We start from the raw sequence: 17,829 nt of genomic DNA on the forward strand, positions 1-17,829 counted from the left end.
CCTTAGACTTATACAAATTCGTTATAATACATTAAAGGTAGATTTTGCAATCGCAAGACGAGTTAAAAATGTGCATATGAAATGAAATTCTATCTGAAGATATAAAGAAGCAACCATTATTACTAACAATTAACATTCACAGCACTTTAGAAAGTCTACCCTGATTGGGGAATTGGAATAGTCTATTATATACAAGGCGTGTACCAAGAATCCATACATAATGTTTATACGTATTATATCGCTTGCCCCGGGAAACAAAGTCGTAAACCACTATTACGACTGTATTCAGATTTTTTGAAAAATATTTTATTATAAAAAACACGAGAATTAAATACTACGGAAATTATTTAGGCTACAAAGTTAGCAATACTGGTTTACCTATTTTAACATTCTATAGTAAATAGATAGCAACAACCATGAAGATAATTTTAGTTTATATTGTAATTCATAGATTAAGCTTCTTGAAAACAGTGGTAGGTAGTAAATTATTACGATAAAGACATTCGTCAAAATTACCGTCGTAATATACGAAATCATAAAACGCTTTTGCTCTTCAATCTGATTAGGTAAAATACTGTTAAGCACATTTAGTTATTTTACAATTGTTAAATACATAACAACAATGTTTAAATTGCTGAATAAAATAAAATAAAAGTAGTTTTAGTTTGATATATTTATATATGTAATGTACGTAGTATCTTAGTAATATATAATAGCGTAACCTTCTTTTATTTTTTACGAAAAATAATAGATTTTGCTGTTACGATTTTGTTCCCGTTTCAAGTGATATAATACGAAAAAGCAAATTATTACATAAGAAAAATTTAGTGGTGAAAAACAGTCAATACATTAAAACGCTTAGCAAAGGCGGAAATGTACGAAGTTTCTATCACAGAATAGATTTTATGCTTGGTGTGGTCTAAAACACCCTCTGTAACATCCAATGACGACATCAATATCGATTCTGACGTGTTTGTATGCATGTTTTATTTAGTTATCCAAATATCCGTAGCCCTGATGACACATAAACTGGGTATAGCGCGGTAAATAAAATGAATAAGTGCCGTTGTATTTTTATTTAGAGACTGATATTATCGTGCGTTTTATTAATTAAACTAAAACAATGGAAGATCATTACAAAATTTTAAGTAAAAAAACTTCGGCCATTTCTGCGATATTCTTATTATATAGTGAAGACATAGATTGCAAACTATCTGAATTAAAGAAGATAACATTGCCATCTTCTTGATCATTTATGACATATTCTTGTTGCTATCTAGTTAGAAAAGATTCTGTCACTGTCAAGTAAATGAGAAAATATGACACTAAACACTGTTCATTACACCAAACATCAAAACTTGTCACTGTCAAGCCATAACATGGAATGTATTGTTCTCTCTTGCTTGGCCATATCGTCGCTAGGAGCGATGACGGATTTCCCTCCTAATCCGCAGTTCCAATATAGCATGAGACGACAAGGCTGTGAAGAGGGCAAGAGCTAGGACAGCGAGCTGTGTCCTCACACAGAGAAATTGTCGCGCAGCGCAGGCTAGAGCCAGCCCTGCATGTCGAGCGCTGAGCGTAAGGGACCAAGGTCCACGCCACCCAGGGCCTCCTACTGATATACCACCCTGAAAAAAAAAATCAGTGGCGTAAAACCTCTTTTCAGTCTGGGCCTCAGAATTTTGAATCTTGATCAGCCTCCAGTGACACACGCCGTCGACTCTTTGGATCTAAGACATATCGGTTTCCTCACGATGTATTCTTTCACCGTTCCAGCGAATGCGAAATGCGCACATAGAAAGAAAGTCCATTGGTGCACAGCCGGGAATCGAACCTACGACCTCAATTTCAATTTAAAAAAAATTTTTACATCATAGGTTGGCACCATTTGTTTTCAATAGAGAAAATTCAAATGAAATACCTGTAAAACATCCCACAAAGCGGAACAAGCGCCCCATGCAGCGGCTGCAACTGTTGGTAGAGCTAGGTCAGTTTTAGCGGCTCTCCAGCGAAGTAACGCTAGCAATAATGAAGCATGGGCTGCGGCACCTCCAGCACCTAAATAGCTACGTCTTCCTCGAGCGGCTGCCATACTGAGAGTGGCAGCGGCTAACGCTTGCAGCGCTCCAGCGCCACAAAGTGCTCGCCATGCCTCGCTCCAACCACCAACACATACGCCGTACCACTGAAAACAGGACACCGCATCAGCGTTTACAGTTACAAAAGAACATTTCCTATATAATTATGCATAATGTAGTTAATTAGGTCGTAATATATTTAAAGAAAAACACTTTTTTAACGGATAAGTTATATATTATTATTATTATAATTATTTGAACATAATTTTAAATTTAATCGACGTTTCGCGTGCTAGCGTGCTTTACAGCGTGCGTGGTCAAAAATAATTATAATAGTAATACATAACTTCAATCCGTTAAAAAAGTGTTTTTCTTTAAATGTGTAAAAGTTATGTTAACAAAAGACAATACTAGGTCGTAATATATCCCAATATGGCCTGTAAAACTGCATTACAAGTAATTATTCCTGCCATTTACTGCTTAACTGTTTTAATAACCTTGGGAAATTAATTTATTGCTTTATTATTCATATAGCTTTTAAAAATAATATCAATTAGAATTAAATCAATGTGATTTTTTTATTTGATAATATATAGAATAATGTTATTCTGACACTTATATTTAAGTTTGAAGTAATGAACATGTGATTGTATTTTCACCTTATTAGCGCCATCTGTTGACGAACTTTGTAAAGTGGAGTATCATTATTAAAATAAATTTGTAATTTGTGTAAAATAAATCATAAGGAGCTATGTAAAATACATTATAATAGTCGTGTTGTGTATTTAACTATATTTCATAATTAATTGACCAGTCATTTCGATCACATGAAGTTGCAGATGTTAATCGTTTAGTTTAAGAAAATTTGCAGCTCAAATTTAGTTCAGTTCTGTCCTATAAATTGAGTGATTAATAAACGAAGTGATATTCCGTGTGTGTTTTTATTACGTTTTTATTTTGTTATTATAGCGGAGTCTGGACGAAGATAATTCTGGCATATCGCCGTCAGCTATTTACCTTAATATATGAAGTATATATAAAACCCTGTTGCAGTCCAATAAATAATCCCATGGGAACGCCTAGAAGTCCTCTAGCATCTTTAAGCAAAGAACGAGCATCTGGAGGTGGTGAAGGTGTCGCAGCTGCCCCGTAAAGGGCCAAAATTGAGGCAACTAACGCCAAAACTGCCCAAACAGCCACCAAAACGCGGCGACCATCGGCACTTAGAGCCGTGCCCACCAGCGATTGGATGTCTGGACAACCGGACGCTCCACATGTCATTTCCTGAAAATTATTTTTCACAATTTATTTATTTATTTATTCGGAAACCAAACAGTGACATCCTTATAATAAAAACAAAGTCAAAAATAAAACACAATACAAACACACTGGATGCATCCACAACAGGTTACACTTATACAACCATATGATACAAAAAATAAAAATAAAACATGACAACAACACACATAGTATAGAGTTAAGACATTAAGAGTTGCTTTATTTTATTCTTAAACAAAGCAGTAGTGGAGTGCGAAAAAGGGTCAATGTTTTTCATTGAATCTAAAGAAGAACACATCCTGTGAAGAGGCTCGCGGAACCCAATGTTGGTTCTGGGAGTCTGAAAATTAAAAGCTCTATGTAAGCGTAGAGACCTGGCAGGAACATTAAATGGTATGAGTTCAAGAAGATCTGAACAACTTATTTCATTTACGCATATTTCTCTCACTGTGACACAATCTATTAGATTACGCCTAGTACTCAGAGAAGGTAATTTATATTTTTTTTAAAGTTCCTTGTAATTAGCCCTACCACTATTCATTCAATTATACTTAGATAGAGTACACACATACGCTGGAAGGCTTATAAACTGTGTATACCATCTAACAAAAGCGTATAATAGGTATAACACGAAACACTGGATTCTTAAATTGTATTTTAAGAATAATAATGTATACCTGAAACATTTAGCCTAGATTTTATTTTGAACAAGATCAGTGTTTAATAAGTTTAATAAAATAAAAATAAAAAGGAAATGAATTGGTTAAATTATTTTAAGTAATTAAGTTTGTTATGGAAGAGCTGGGAATCCTAACACAGGTATATTTACTTAAAAGGGTTCCCAAATCTTACACTATGAAAAGAAAGATGTACCAACTTAAATGAATAAAGACTTATTATTATTATTATAATTATGGCCTAGTAACTTCAGCATGCGCCTGAGAGTCGTAGGTTCGATCTCCGGCTGTGCAGTTATGATTTACGATTAGATTTTCTGCCTAATTGCGGATATAACATTTGTTCGACTTGTCAAGGAAAATATAGTGACAAAATCAGCTTGATGACATGAAACAGAAAAAGGCCACTGTTTTTTTAAAACATCTTGCAGCCACTCACCTCAAAATCTTCTTCAACTAAATCATCCTCCGATGGCGGCCAACTTGGCGTTGTATAATTATGTATTGCATTAGGCTGCAGTAATGGTAATAAATCTTCTGGCCAGATTAATAAAGCTCCTCCTAGCATAAGCGATCCCATCACCAGCCCTAAATCATGTGACGCTCGAAGAGCTCTTAACGCTCGTCTCAGAGCTATTTTCCTCCTACATTCATCACCAGCTGCTTGTGAAAAAGACGTCGCAGACGCAGCCAGGGCCAGTTCCATTGGAGAGAGCATAGCCCCACAAATACTATATAGAAAGAGAAGAATTGACAGAGGCGTATCAATCGTATGAGCGGCTAAGAGAACGCATATCAAAATGTAGCTTAAATTAATGACCATTCTTGTTCCTGTCTTTTGTAGGATGATGGGTGAGAAAGGTGATACAATGGCTGCGATGGTGTGCATTATAGCTAAAGGCATGGCTCCAGCTTCTGCCCCTGCATATGCCGTGAAAGGGAGAAGTGCTGTGGATGAGAGGCCACTTGCTATACAGAGAAGAGTGAACCGTGTAATAACAGGTTTGGGGAGTTTTTGAGGCTGCCGTGTAATAAGGCGCCGGACTGATGCGGCGCCGAGGGATGATGCAACTGACTCTCTTCGTCGGTTTACAGGCACAGGTGGCAATTTGATAGGGGCCTTTGTTTTCCGCCATGGCCATTCCTTCTTGTAAATTGTGCTAACAGGAATCTGAAAAAGAATTTTGAATGTGTTAATTATGGAGATTTAAATTGAAAATAGTTTATATTATTAGTAACTGATTTTAAGCCAATTTTAATACAATGTTTTACTAATGACACATACAAGACTAATTGTTTTCTTTGGTCTTAATATATGCAAATGTTATACCAGCTGGTTTTGTGTCGACATATAACGAAACGGGTTTTTATTAAATAACATGAATATATTAAAACTGATAAGTGTTAACGACTAGGCAAACGGTTGACACATAAAATATCTTAAAACCATTTCTTTCACACCTGAAACTTTATATTTACAAATAATAAGTTTGTTTGCAAGAATACTTAATAATTTATCGTCGTCTTTTATTAGGTAGTATATGATAGTAATGAGTAGAGAATTTATACATACATATTAAATACATATAAAAATTATTTAAATAATTATTTTTGGTTCTTAGACTATAAATATTTGTTAAAGTAGGTAGCAAGGTAATCGATAAAATGTAATGTATTTAAAACCCATTCAAACGCTCACAAAATGTCTTTTAAATCCAAAGTTGTAATTGTTACCGGATCCAGTGCAGGTATTGGAGCTGCCATAGCAATCGCCTTTTCAAGAGAAGGTGCTGACGTAGTCATAACCGGAAGAAATAGAGAAAGACTGGAAAAAGTAGCCGAGGAGTGTAAAGTCCATCAATCTCCACTTGTAATCCGAGCCGATCTCACTAATGATCGTGATGTCGAAGAAATTGTTAAAAAAACAATTGAAAAACACGGCAAGATAGACATTTTAGTCAATAACGCTGGAATAGTACAACTGAGCAGTCTTGTAGATGATACCTTCATAAAAGCATTTGATCAAGTAGCTCAAATAAATCTACGCGCAGTGATTAAGATGACTAATTCCGTCACGCCACACATAATTGCTACTAAAGGAAATATAATTAACATATCAAGTGTATCAGGGAGACAGCTTTATGCTTATCAGTACACCGTTTATGGAATGTTAAAGGCTTCATTAGACTATTTTACACAAGGAGCAGCATTAGAACTGGGAAAGTATGGCGTAAGAGTGAATGCTGTAAGTCCGGGACCAGTGGAAACTGATATTAAACCTGATTCTAATCCAGAGTATAAGAGGCCAACATTTCCAACTGTACTTCAGCGATACAGTACAGCAGAGGAGATAGGAGATGTCGTTTTATTCTTAGCTAGTGATAAAGCAAATGGTATTACTGGATCGAATTATACTGTTGATAATGGTTATCTATTGGTTAAAAGTTAATTTTATTGGTGACTTCTTTTCTTAATAAAGGTATATCATATCTACAGATTGCCAAGTTGTTTGCTATAAGAGCGTTTATATTTAATATAAACTGTTTGAACGAGTTTAAATTCATTTAATTGTCAATAAATTTATTTATTGTTAATTATTATGTATTACGAGGCGCACGCCAAAACATTGCCAGAAGGCTCGCAAATTCGTTCTTGCCTTTTAAGAACTGGTATGCTGTTTTCTCGAAGGACGCTAAGTCAAATTGGTTCCTTCTGTGTGCATCTGGTTCTACATAGTGGTGGTGTGCGGGTCAAACTGCGTTTATAAACGCTCAGTTGTGGAACAACGGACGTCTCTGTGATACGGATAATATTTTGTGTTCTGCCTTGACGTCCGGTAATGAAACTCAAAATCTTAATACCCATTTTAACAATATTCACTATATTAGTCTGGAGGTTAAGCGTACGATTTTTAATCTGTCTATGAAGCTGCACCGTGTACGTCAATGGTATGTTACCTGTGGTATAACGGTTCTATGTCTATTGGGGTCTGAGATGGTCCGTGCGGCTGGGCGGACGCTGGGCCGCGAACGCTCCGTCAGGTCCGGTAGGCTGCCCATGCGTCCATATACATCAACTGCTCATTTCCATTGATTGGGGCTAAAACAAAACCTTTCCATTGATTGGGGCTATAAAAAAACCTTAATATAATCTGACAGCTACCGTGCGTAACCCAACGCCCCAGAATTCTATTCATTTTACTAGAGGGGATTATTTATATATTTAGTGGATGAAGCCCGTATTTTGAGGCACCTGCTTGATTATGTCAACAAAATACCTCGTAATCTTTCAAACAATTCCAATATGTGTTTTATGACGGGAGTACTACTGTTAATAATGGCGAGCGTAAAATAACATAATGCTGTCTGTAGTATATAAATTTACTATACTGTTTTATAATTAAATGAGGTATTTCGTAGATGTCATTGTCTTTAAGGCCAAATATTAAGTTTGCTTCAGTGTTCCTTTACAATGTTATGTCGAAGAATACGGGACTTCTACTTTATAGGCTTTGGAGTATCAAAGAGTTGATGCGATTAGATTTGGGTCCATTTAGCCTTTTTTTTAAATCCATTAAGTGCCTTGTTGTAATGCAAATATAGAAAAGAAATCATACGACACAATGTTCTGTTTTTATTGCATTTGTGAATACTTTCGAGTTACTCTTTTTTTGTATTAAGAACATCTACCTATATAAAATAAATTGTATCTATTTTTGCATACATTAAAAATCACTTCTTTCTCTAATATATAAGTGAATTTATAACAGATAACTTGACAGATAAGCAGAGAGCCTTTCGTTTCTTTTTACATTTTATTACGAACTAAGCCAATTTCAAATATTTATATATTCGTAAGACCTTAACTAAAATATTTGTAAATAAATAGATCGTGTATAATAAAAAATGACTGTATATTATATTAAGGTAGAAAACTTCTTGGGTCTAGATTCTAGCCACAGCTCAAGGCCAAGGTCGGGACGCGATCTGTTGCATTGTACCTTTATCGACGCGTGGAACGCCTTTCATTACACCAGTGAAAATCAAAACACAATTGAAGAAAGCTTTTTTACTACCCGAATAAGTCAGTCATCATTAAGGTTTTATTTACGTAATAAGGCGTTTTTATTAATTATTAACAATTGTAATGTGACGCGGTAATTAATTCTTCACTGAAACATATTAATCAATGCAAACGCTGCCATAACGATACAAAAAGGACACAATACACAATGCTTACCATGGATGTGTAAATGGAAAGGAATTAATCAGATCCCTGGATATGTGTATCTATTTGATATGTTTAAAAATACCCACTACATAACAACACGGGGGTTGGGAAAATACTGGGATTACTAAAGATGAAGCGTCGGGTGAGGTGACCATAATTTACTGTATTCGGAGATTATAGAAAAAAAATTGTCAAGCCAAATATCGGTTATGCTTTTTTGGAATTGGTAATTTTTCGGGTTTTATCCACGAATACGAATATACGTGTTATCATAGCGGTTCTTAAGAATGTATTTTTGCTGTCCCTAAAAATAGTCGGATTAGAGGAGCATTCAGAAATCAGAATCTCTGCTGTTTAGAGACTGGATGGGCATATTTGCTATAAGAACTTTTACAATACACTAAAACCACCTCGAGTCTTATAAGGCATCGTCAGAGAATCGCTCTCACATTCTACAGGGGCAAGTATTTGTTTAGACCAAGAGATCCCTTATCTTTTTTCTACAGCCCTGTGTATACCATGTTGGGGTAATCATTTCATTTTCCGAGATGTGTCATAGTTGGTATGATATCAATCAAATCTACATTCGTTATGATTGATCTCTGAAATATATAAATAATTTAATGATGTTCCAATTTTTGTTGAAAATTTTAAACCTTTTCTAATTGATTTAATTAAAATTGAGAATTGTATATATTAGATTGATCTAAGCGTTGATCTTAAATTAACTTCTATACATCTCTTCTGTGCGTAAGAAAAAAAGAAAAAAAAAAACGTTGTGGCGGTAAACTGGCTGACTCGCCACCACGTCCTCTATCCACGGGTAATGACTGCAATTATAATGAAGATATGAAATAACCAAACAAACACTTATCTGAACTGTGTTTAGTCTGCTTTATTTATGTTTGCAACGAGTCGGCAATTTAGTGTCTAAGAGGTTATCGTACATTAATAATAATAGTAATTACAATAATAATAATATTTATCCCTACAAATATTGAACATGAAATAATTCTCGATATTCATTCGTTTCCAGTGTGATCTTGCAAATGGCGCCTTCAACTTTTTCCAAATATTTTCAATATATTCTATGCATCGTAAGATTTTAACTTGTAATTATTGTAGTAATAGATCTGTAATTTGAAAAGTCAATGCTAGATTTTTACATGCAGTACCACAAATAAGAGAGGGTTGGATTAGCTCTTAAAGGGTGGTTTGGTAATCAAATTTTATCCCTTTCTTTGATATTAAAGTAATCAATATTTAACAAAATTGATTTAATAGAAGCAAATTGTGCACATAAATATCTTTATTGACCAAAAGGATCATTTGTTTATTAATTACTATTACATGTATGCAAATGTTATTATTACAATTATATAACAGTATTAGCAGATATTATTTACACTACAATATTAAACCGGTTGTTCGTTTGTTTAGAACAGAGTTCCCCAAACTTTTTGGTGTCGTAGACCCCTTGCCATGTTTTTCCGTGTTGGGTCCTGATACTTACCTGATATTGATGTCCTTTAAATTAAAAAAAAATTAAAGTAAAAACAAATGTTAAGTTATACATTTATTAATTGAATTGAATTTTATTTTGTTTTATAAGTTCAAAATGTATTACGATCACAAAGCGAATACCAACATCCTACAACTTACCCAATTTTATAAACATATATAATATTTTTTTTACGTCATAGGTACTATTATAAATAATGTATATGTTTTGATATTATAACATAGTATGATGTAAGTAAATAGGTACTATCAGTGTATGTGTTGAGATCCACTATCGTGGACCCCCAAATTTTTTTTTCGCTGACGTAAAGCCCTTGCAGGTTGTCATAGACCCCTAGGGGTCGATATAGACCACTTTGGGAATCACTGGCTTAGAATATAGTAAATGTGAAGATAATTTTAATTGTTTTGACAGGTAATAATTAGCAACTATATTATTCATACCTACGATAAGATACTGAACAAGGCTACATTTTTAGCGTGATTTTAATAAGAAACGGCCTCAAAATAGCTTCTGCAATAATTATTTCAAAGATAAAAGATTCTATTTTGACAGATTAAGCAAGAATACCAAATAAAAATACATTGTATATATGTAGTAGTCTACTATTTAAAAGAGTACCGACAGTTTACGCCGGCTTTTTCTCTCGCCCTCTGTCTTCTTTGCCGATGAGTAGACATGCCTGCAGGTTCAAATTTAATGACGTGGAATAAGTGATACCTGTCTATATTATGATCCACAATAAACATATTTTTTTTATTCAATTGGACGCTTGAGTAAAGTCAAATTTTAAAACCAAAAAAACACTTTGTCGCTACTCTTCTCTTTGTAAAGCCACAGTCGGCATCGGGGAACTGGGCGTTGACGAACGACGTTCAGTTTCGCATTGATTTGAAAGGAATAATAATAATAATAGGCTAAGTTAGTCTAGAATAGCCTTGGTGTGCTCAGCAAGGCGAGACGGTTGTCTTATATGCCAGCAACCCACTCGAGTGTCATCTGGCTTTAAAAGTGTACATGGGCGGACCTAATATCAGATGATCTTCCTGCCCGTTTGCCCCCGATTCTATGTGAAAATATTGATTGTTATTAACATTATATATGTTCCAACTCTTCGTTATTCACTTGTAGTATTATGTTCATAGATTAGATAACATGAACACATTATCAAAATGTTCGTTATTCGAGATAAATGATATTTATGGTCACCCTTTTATATCTAGGGGTGTGCTGCGCATGCGTAGATGCCTCTACAGAGACAGCATTAAAATTGCACACACGTGTCGATAATATATATGTAGCCAACAAAGTATATGTTTGGGTTCATGGGTTAAGTGGCACTCATTGAGAGTTTGCTTAAAAGATTTTGTTGGCTTAAGGGTTATTTTAAGTAACTTTTGTGTAATTGAAACTACATTACCTCCTGCTCAAAGTGCTTTGTTATCTTAAAGTAAATAATGCTTTTAAATTATATGAATGGCCTTAATGTACACGTGTATATTATTTCCAAAGGACTGCGGCAAATTGTATAATTAGAAGGTTTTGCATTGCTGGTAGGTCTCATAACCACGGCCTAAGATTCAGAAAGGGGTGTATCGGCTATTTTTAACACATAAAGGGCTCATTTCTCGGATCCGAGTGGAGCGAGGTCATAGTAGCGGTGCCGACCACTTGGATCCGTGCAAGCGTCCTGTTAATTTTTTGAAACATTGCTATCCCTAGCTCTCCTAGTATTCAGCACTCGAAATGCCGACCACTCGGATCCGATCTGATTTTTTTATAAAAATAATAATATACATTTATACATATTTTCAAACATTCACATTTACTCAATCAAAATTCGTCATAAAAAGTTTTGGTTTTCGGCTATAATATAATGAAATATAGACATAATGTCATAATAATAGGTGAGTTATTTAAAATTATTACATTATGTTTTATGTTTGTATTAGGTATATGACATTATAAAAATTAATATGACATTTGCATGCCTATTTATATGGGTATTATGCGCATGTTTATAATTAATGCATCTAATTGTACCACATAGCAAATAAACGATTACATTTCATAAATTTAATTATAACAAACAAACATGTAATAATGGAACATCGACATATATACATAATATTTTCATCTTTGTTAATGTTTCATCATGCAATTGTTAATGTTTAAGAGAGAAAAATAAATAAATTATTATTATTATTATTATCTTTTTATTCATTTTGGAGTAAATTTCAAATGAATCTCCTCCACTGGTTGCGTGGTTAATACCCGAGGCTCGAATTGGATTTTCGTGGGCGTCTCCTGAACCAACTCCACTTGACACTTTCTCAGCAGTGTCAGTAGACCAGCAATTGATTGCATTTTAGCAAATCTCAGACCTGAAAAAGAAACTTTGTGAGTTCTTTCCGACACTATACTGAGAAATAATTAGGGATATGCACACTGAAGTTACACATTTAATTATCTCTCTCTTTGAAGTAGGCTTATTAAAGTGCACGGTTAGAAGATTTTTTTTGAAACTGTTATAATTAAGTCATTGTCTTGAATAAGATGAAAATGGCGCGTGGTATTTAAAATTTCAACTTGTTTTAAAATAAATATGTACCGGTTTTCATAAAGTTGTTCTGATCTAATTAGGAATCTGGTAAATCTGCTAAAAAAAGCTCTGTCTAGGAATAACTTGTTAGATTTTTTCCGTAACTACCGATAAATTCAAGGTCTGCGATTTTGTGTTCCTTTCCGCGCGATTTCACGCTATAGTAGAGTGCCGTAAGGCATAAAAATGGTCAAACCTCGGAACCCAGGGCCAGTCAATGAATCTGTATATCAAGTATGAGACTGCATTATTAAAACCTCAAATAAAAAAGTTAAAAAAAAAAATTTGACCGATCTCGATTTACAACAATTTTTAACAACAATTTACTGAAAAATGAGAGGCGGAAGGGGGAAAAAGTGTTTATAGCGAAAAATTTAATTTTATTTGTAATAAATTATATGTGCAGAGTAACTTCAATGTTAATTTATTAGATTATCGTAAAAAATAAGTTACAAAAAAACTTTTTTATCATTAACTATACACATTGTTACATCATTGTACATTATAGTCGTCGTCGTCGATCTCGTTGATATAGATTGTAGGTGAAGGATTAGTGCAGCTGTCACCATTGCATTCTAAGCAAGCTGCAGTGCAGTTTAATCCACTTTTCCTGCACCCACAAGATGCTCCACATCCTGTTTTGCATGAGCAAAAAATAATTTTTAATAAAGATTCTGGAGCTGGTCGTTGCGTCATTGTTTGCGGTGTCAATATTCCGCATTTATATTTCCAGCCCCATTCTTCTGGTAATATTTCTCTTCCAAGCCATGTTTGAACTTGCAAAAATACTCTTTTAAAGTGTTCAAATGCGCTATCTGCAGTGGGTGGTAATGACGGCAGTTTAACGCAGGTATTTTTAGCAGTTGCTTTCAAAAAAGAGTTATATCTTAATGCATTAAGATCTTTTATTTTCTGGGGGGCACCGTATAAAGCAAGAGTGCATGTAACACCAGTCTTAAAAATGTCAGTATTTTCGCATTCATTTTTGAAGACTGTCGCAGCATTTTGCAAATACGTTTTTGCCACGTTGGAAAAAAGCTGATGTCGTGTCACACCCAGTGAATGCATGTAAGAACAGAATAGGCTCTTTACACTTAGGTAATATTCTCTCTAAGCATTTGGAAGAGTACGTTTTTTGCGGTATTTTGCCTTTGAATGGTTTTCGAAAATAAATTTCTCGGTCTGTTGGTGAGAGAGCAGTCAATAAAACTAAAACATCTATATCTACTAAATCTAACACGCCTACAATTATTTTATGAATATTGCGACAATATTCACTTTTGTCTTCACATATCAAACTTACTATACTTTTCTTGAAATCAGTACTAGTGACGTAGCTGATTTGTTGTCTTGACGACTTGGACTTCCTTCTTTCCTTCATTTCATCCGCTTCTTTTTCACAAAAGAAGCACCTAGTTTTCCAATCAAAATCAATTGAAGTAGCTGTTCGAAGCTTTTTTTTAGGTGGAGAGCATGCAGATGTGGTGTTCTTTTTTTTTAAATAATAATTAATGCATCCTTTATTAATATATTTTTGTCTGCATACCGAATGCACGTAGTCGCGAGTATTTATATACTGAGAAAGTCCATCCCCTCTTTCCGCAGATGCAGCTTTTAATGATGATATGCCTCTAGTGACTTTTATAATATCTCCTAGTTCAGAGCTTAATTCAGAGCTAGATCCGATTTTATCACAAATGAGGCAATCATTGCTTGTACTATCAATACTGGATGGTTCACCCATTGCGACACGTGGCTGCAACAACAAATAGGTATTAGTAATATTAATAACTAACTTTTATATCATATATGATTTATATTATTAAATTCTACTATTATATTCTAACTTTTAACATCGATTTATTACAAAATATTCATAACTATTTTCAAAAGCATGTAATATAAATGAAAAACAAATACTTACAATTTATGCCACTATTTTCAAAGTTTTTAAAACTCAGTAATGTTCAGTAATTAACGTTTATCACACTCACTGCACAATAATATAAACATTAATTTTTAATAAACAAAAATCTGAAATAAATATTTTTCGGAACGAAAACAACAGCTACGTATTAAGTCTAGCAAGTTACAACGTGTACTATCCTGTGAGGGCCTAAGTAATTTTTAAAAAATTGAGAGCGCGAAAAAATTTTTTTTTAACATTTTTCTATATACTATTAAAAACATATTTTCAAGGTTTATATTAAGATTCATTGACTGGCCCTGGATTCCGAGGTATAAACCTTACGGCGCTCTACTACTAATCTTATTAGTGTTATGGATTGAGAGGATGAAATTAAAATTTCATACCTTTAAAATTTGTATTGAATGTCAGAGGTCCTTTTTATATTTTTTTTTTTTTTTTACTGGCAATGGAAATCAAATCCTCCTAGTTTCACATACGCAGTACAGTCTTTCAGTACATATCTTTTGTATTTAATATTTGTAGTGTATGTATTTTTGTTAATAAATTATATATTTTTTAACTAACTGTAAACTTCTTTAAGTATTTTGATGTCGCTTTATGTTTACATAGAATAAAATTATGTGTTCGTACGTACGTATGTAATGTTGTACGTATACGTATACAATAAACATATTATATAAGAAAGTTTTATTGCATATGAATATATTATGACCGAATATAAAGTGCCTAACTAAATTAACATTATTACCTATACATGTCCTTGGTCCTTCTCCGAATGGCATGTACGTAAATGGTTTTATTCGTTCCTTTTCCGCGCCTAAAAATCTTTCTGGTCTAAACACATCCGGTTCCGGAAAATATTCGGGATTATGGTGCATGTGGTGAACTGGTATATGGATGCGCACGCCCTTGGTTAGGGGAACACCCGAGGGGAGAGTGTAATCTTCTACCACTTCTCTTGTCACTACCCCAAGAACTGGATAAATTCTGAGAGTTTCACACACGCAAGCATCTAAATACGGTGTTTCATAGACACATTCGTACTCTATCCGATCATGGTTTTTGAAATACAGTTCCACTTCCTCTATCGCCCGCTTTTGTTTATCTGGATTCTTCGCAAGCTCATACAAAAGAAAAGCCAGTGTAGTCGCTGTTGTTTCAAAGGCAGCTCCAAATAATACGACACATTGCGCACTGAGAAAGGAGTCGTCTACCTCCAGACTCGTCTTTTTATATTCTCCTTTTAGGGTTGTTATACTGTCTCCCGTGATGTATTTGTTTTCCTTAAAACCTAACACAAGATCGACGAAGTCATGTCTGCCACAATGTTTGTATCCTCGCTCATCGAACACTCTTTTCAGGAGGTTTCCAAAGAAATCGGTGATGTCTGAGGGGAATGCTTGGAAGCCTAATTTATAGAATATATTCGGCCACACAGCTCGTCCAATTAACTTGAGACCTCTGGCAGTGGATGGTTCAAAGATCTTACGTCCGATAACACAGAATGGGTTTTCATGCTCTTCGCAAGAGGTTGCATTTATGTTAACGCCAAAAGCACATGATCCAATGCAGTCTATTGTAAACCTTGCCATCATCGAACGAACTCCTGCTTTGGGCTTCTGAAGCGAATCTTCAATCAATTTCTCCAGCCCGACCGTGCATTCTTCTATCAAGTAGAACATTTTCTTCATTTTCGCGGACGAAAAGAATGGAGTTAAATGCTGCCTCACAACTTTCCACCGATCACCACCTGACAGGAACAAGCCACCTGTTAAGATTTCTTTGGTTGCATAATCGCCATTTTCTCGGCTGTTAAAATAGTAGAAGTCCTTTGCTAGCACAAGTTTGATGTATTCCGGATCTTTCACAATTAGCGTCGGCTCCGTTCCATAAAATGCTCCGATGTATGGTTCTTTACGAAACGAGTCACAGATCTTGTTCACTGTGTGTGTTATTGTATTGTTGAGGATTATGTAATCTTTATAGTTGCCAAAAAAGGGAATTGGTTGGAGATACGGTACGCCTCTCCGTTTCCAGTAGTTAAATTTGCAAGTTGCTTTGTATAAAATCAATACGAATATTGCGGATAATGCAACAAGAATCATCATTTTGCGACCGCTTCAGACTGAGTCAAATGTTGAATGGTTTTTGCTTTTATGTTAAAAACCGGTAATGTCGTTTAACAACATACATTTAACGCTTCCAATGTCTTTTTAAGGACGAAGTCGGACAATGACTTTTAAAGTGTATAAAACGGCCAATGTTTCTTATGTAAAAAGATAGTGTAAAGAAAGAGATATAAAATAAATAAACCCATCATATTGTGGAAGATAATGAGCCATTATTATTATGCAACCTAACCACTTTATATAAAATCATATCAATACAAGATTGATAAGATTAGGTAGTTAAGTGTCAATATTTAAAAACAAAATTATCTATGCTAAAATGGACAGAAATTATTCAAATTAATCATTTAAATCAAACTATTGTTGCACATATTTATTACAAAATGAATTTAAACTACGTAGTCGGTTCCAAAGTTCTGTCATAAATGGAAATAATGATAAAAACAAAAGTATTGATTAGTTTTTACCGCGCGTTTTTGCCGCGGCCAGTCGTCGTCAACACGCACCATATGCAAGATCGATTTCAGAGACTTCTTTTAAAGAAAACTACAGACTCTCCAAATTTTTATGGGGCTTATCACAGACCTTCCTCTCTAACACCTTTTTTATATTGAGGGGAATGCTGCACTGCCGCACAATTTCCGCGACTAACTCTAAAAGCCCTACCCACTAAACCCCTCCCACCAATCACGTCACTGTTGGGGTAACTTGGGGTCGCTAAAGCATTATACCAAGAGACCCGTGACTGGCTGCTGCAACAACCATCTTCCATTACATTGACATCGCCTTAGAAGTCTTTACAGTAGGATTGCAATTTCTTGCACCCAACACGTGATTCAACACCTGCTAAATTTATAGTCCAAAGGATTATAGTCCGGACTGGAGGAAGGCCAATCCTCATGTCTAATTAAGTCGTTGTTTTGACGCTCAAACCAGGCTTGAGTGGTTCTTGGCTTTGTGTGCAGGCGCAGAGTCCTACTGGAATACGAACTGATGTCCCGCAAATAGCGTACTGGACAGGTCTTTGACAAGCCGATTCGAGACCGTCTCTTGTTACACCTTTGGTCTTGAGTCTTGACCCCCGTTTCGCAAAAATAAAACTCCCAACCAGACCATTACTGATGATGGATGATGTTCACGTTGCTGTTGCCTCAGAACTCCTAGCGTACAATCTATCATTCTGTTCTTATTACTTTTAGACGAGAATTTAGTAAGTACCGACTCTTTCTTTTGTATGATCGTAGACGATGAACGAACGATGGTCTTCATTAAAAACCTTTTTTACTGTTTTCCTACTGACATCCATCTGCAAAGCCATCAACTTCTGTTTTCGGACAGGATTTCTTTCTATAGGCGCCTTGATACCTTTGATTACTGGTG

General features: G+C 34.8%; 3 protein-coding genes across 3 annotated transcripts; 1 reads left to right on the forward strand and 2 right to left on the reverse strand.

Annotated features, from left to right (window-relative positions):
* Positions 1–1,082: 1,082 nt before the first annotated feature.
* On the reverse strand, positions 1,083–8,369 carry LOC111001136. The gene is made up of 6 exons (XM_022270858.2): positions 8,276–8,369; positions 6,994–7,135; positions 4,476–5,207; positions 3,099–3,365; positions 1,925–2,188; positions 1,083–1,631 (listed from the first exon to the last, which is right to left on the reverse strand). Exons 2-6 carry the CDS (start codon positions 7,093–7,095, stop codon positions 1,419–1,421), a joined length of 1,578 nt encoding a protein of 525 aa, XP_022126550.1. The 5' UTR covers positions 7,096–7,135; positions 8,276–8,369; the 3' UTR covers positions 1,083–1,418.
* LOC111001138 (uncharacterized oxidoreductase SSP0419-like) lies at positions 5,729–6,490 on the forward strand. The gene has a single exon (XM_022270860.2). It carries the CDS (start codon positions 5,739–5,741, stop codon positions 6,483–6,485), a length of 747 nt encoding a protein of 248 aa, XP_022126552.2. The 5' UTR covers positions 5,729–5,738; the 3' UTR covers positions 6,486–6,490.
* Positions 8,370–11,889: 3,520 nt separating the features above from the next.
* LOC111001137 (cytochrome P450 6B2) lies at positions 11,890–16,519 on the reverse strand. Its single transcript, XM_045631129.1, has 3 exons — positions 15,069–16,519; positions 12,001–12,172; positions 11,890–11,925 (listed from the first exon to the last, which is right to left on the reverse strand). Exons 1-2 carry the CDS (start codon positions 16,426–16,428, stop codon positions 12,009–12,011), a joined length of 1,524 nt encoding a protein of 507 aa, XP_045487085.1. The 5' UTR covers positions 16,429–16,519; the 3' UTR covers positions 11,890–11,925; positions 12,001–12,008.
* Positions 16,520–17,829: the final 1,310 nt, after the last annotated feature.

Source organism: Pieris rapae, chromosome 14 (genome assembly GCF_905147795.1).
Source record: "Pieris rapae chromosome 14, ilPieRapa1.1, whole genome shotgun sequence".
NCBI lineage: Eukaryota > Metazoa > Arthropoda > Insecta > Lepidoptera > Pieridae > Pieris > Pieris rapae.

Coding starts and splice junctions, on each gene's coding strand:
- LOC111001138 (XM_022270860.2), top strand. CDS start 5,739: ATGTCTTTTAAATCCAAAGTTGTAATTGTTACCGGATCCAGTGCAGGT.
- LOC111001137 (XM_045631129.1), bottom strand. CDS start 16,428: ATGATGATTCTTGTTGCATTATCCGCAATATTCGTATTGATTTTATAC. Junction 12,173..15,068: donor AGGACCAAGGACATGTATAG/GTAATAATGTTA, acceptor TTTCTTTTTCAG/GTCTGAGATTTGCTAAAATG.
- LOC111001136 (XM_022270858.2), bottom strand. CDS start 7,095: ATGGGCAGCCTACCGGACCTGACGGAGCGTTCGCGGCCCAGCGTCCGC. Junction 3,366..4,475: donor TAGTTGAAGAAGATTTTGAG/GTGAGTGGCTGC, acceptor AATAATTTTCAG/GAAATGACATGTGGAGCGTC. Junction 1,632..1,924: donor CTTTGTGGGATGTTTTACAG/GTATTTCATTTG, acceptor TTTTTTTTTCAG/GGTGGTATATCAGTAGGAGG.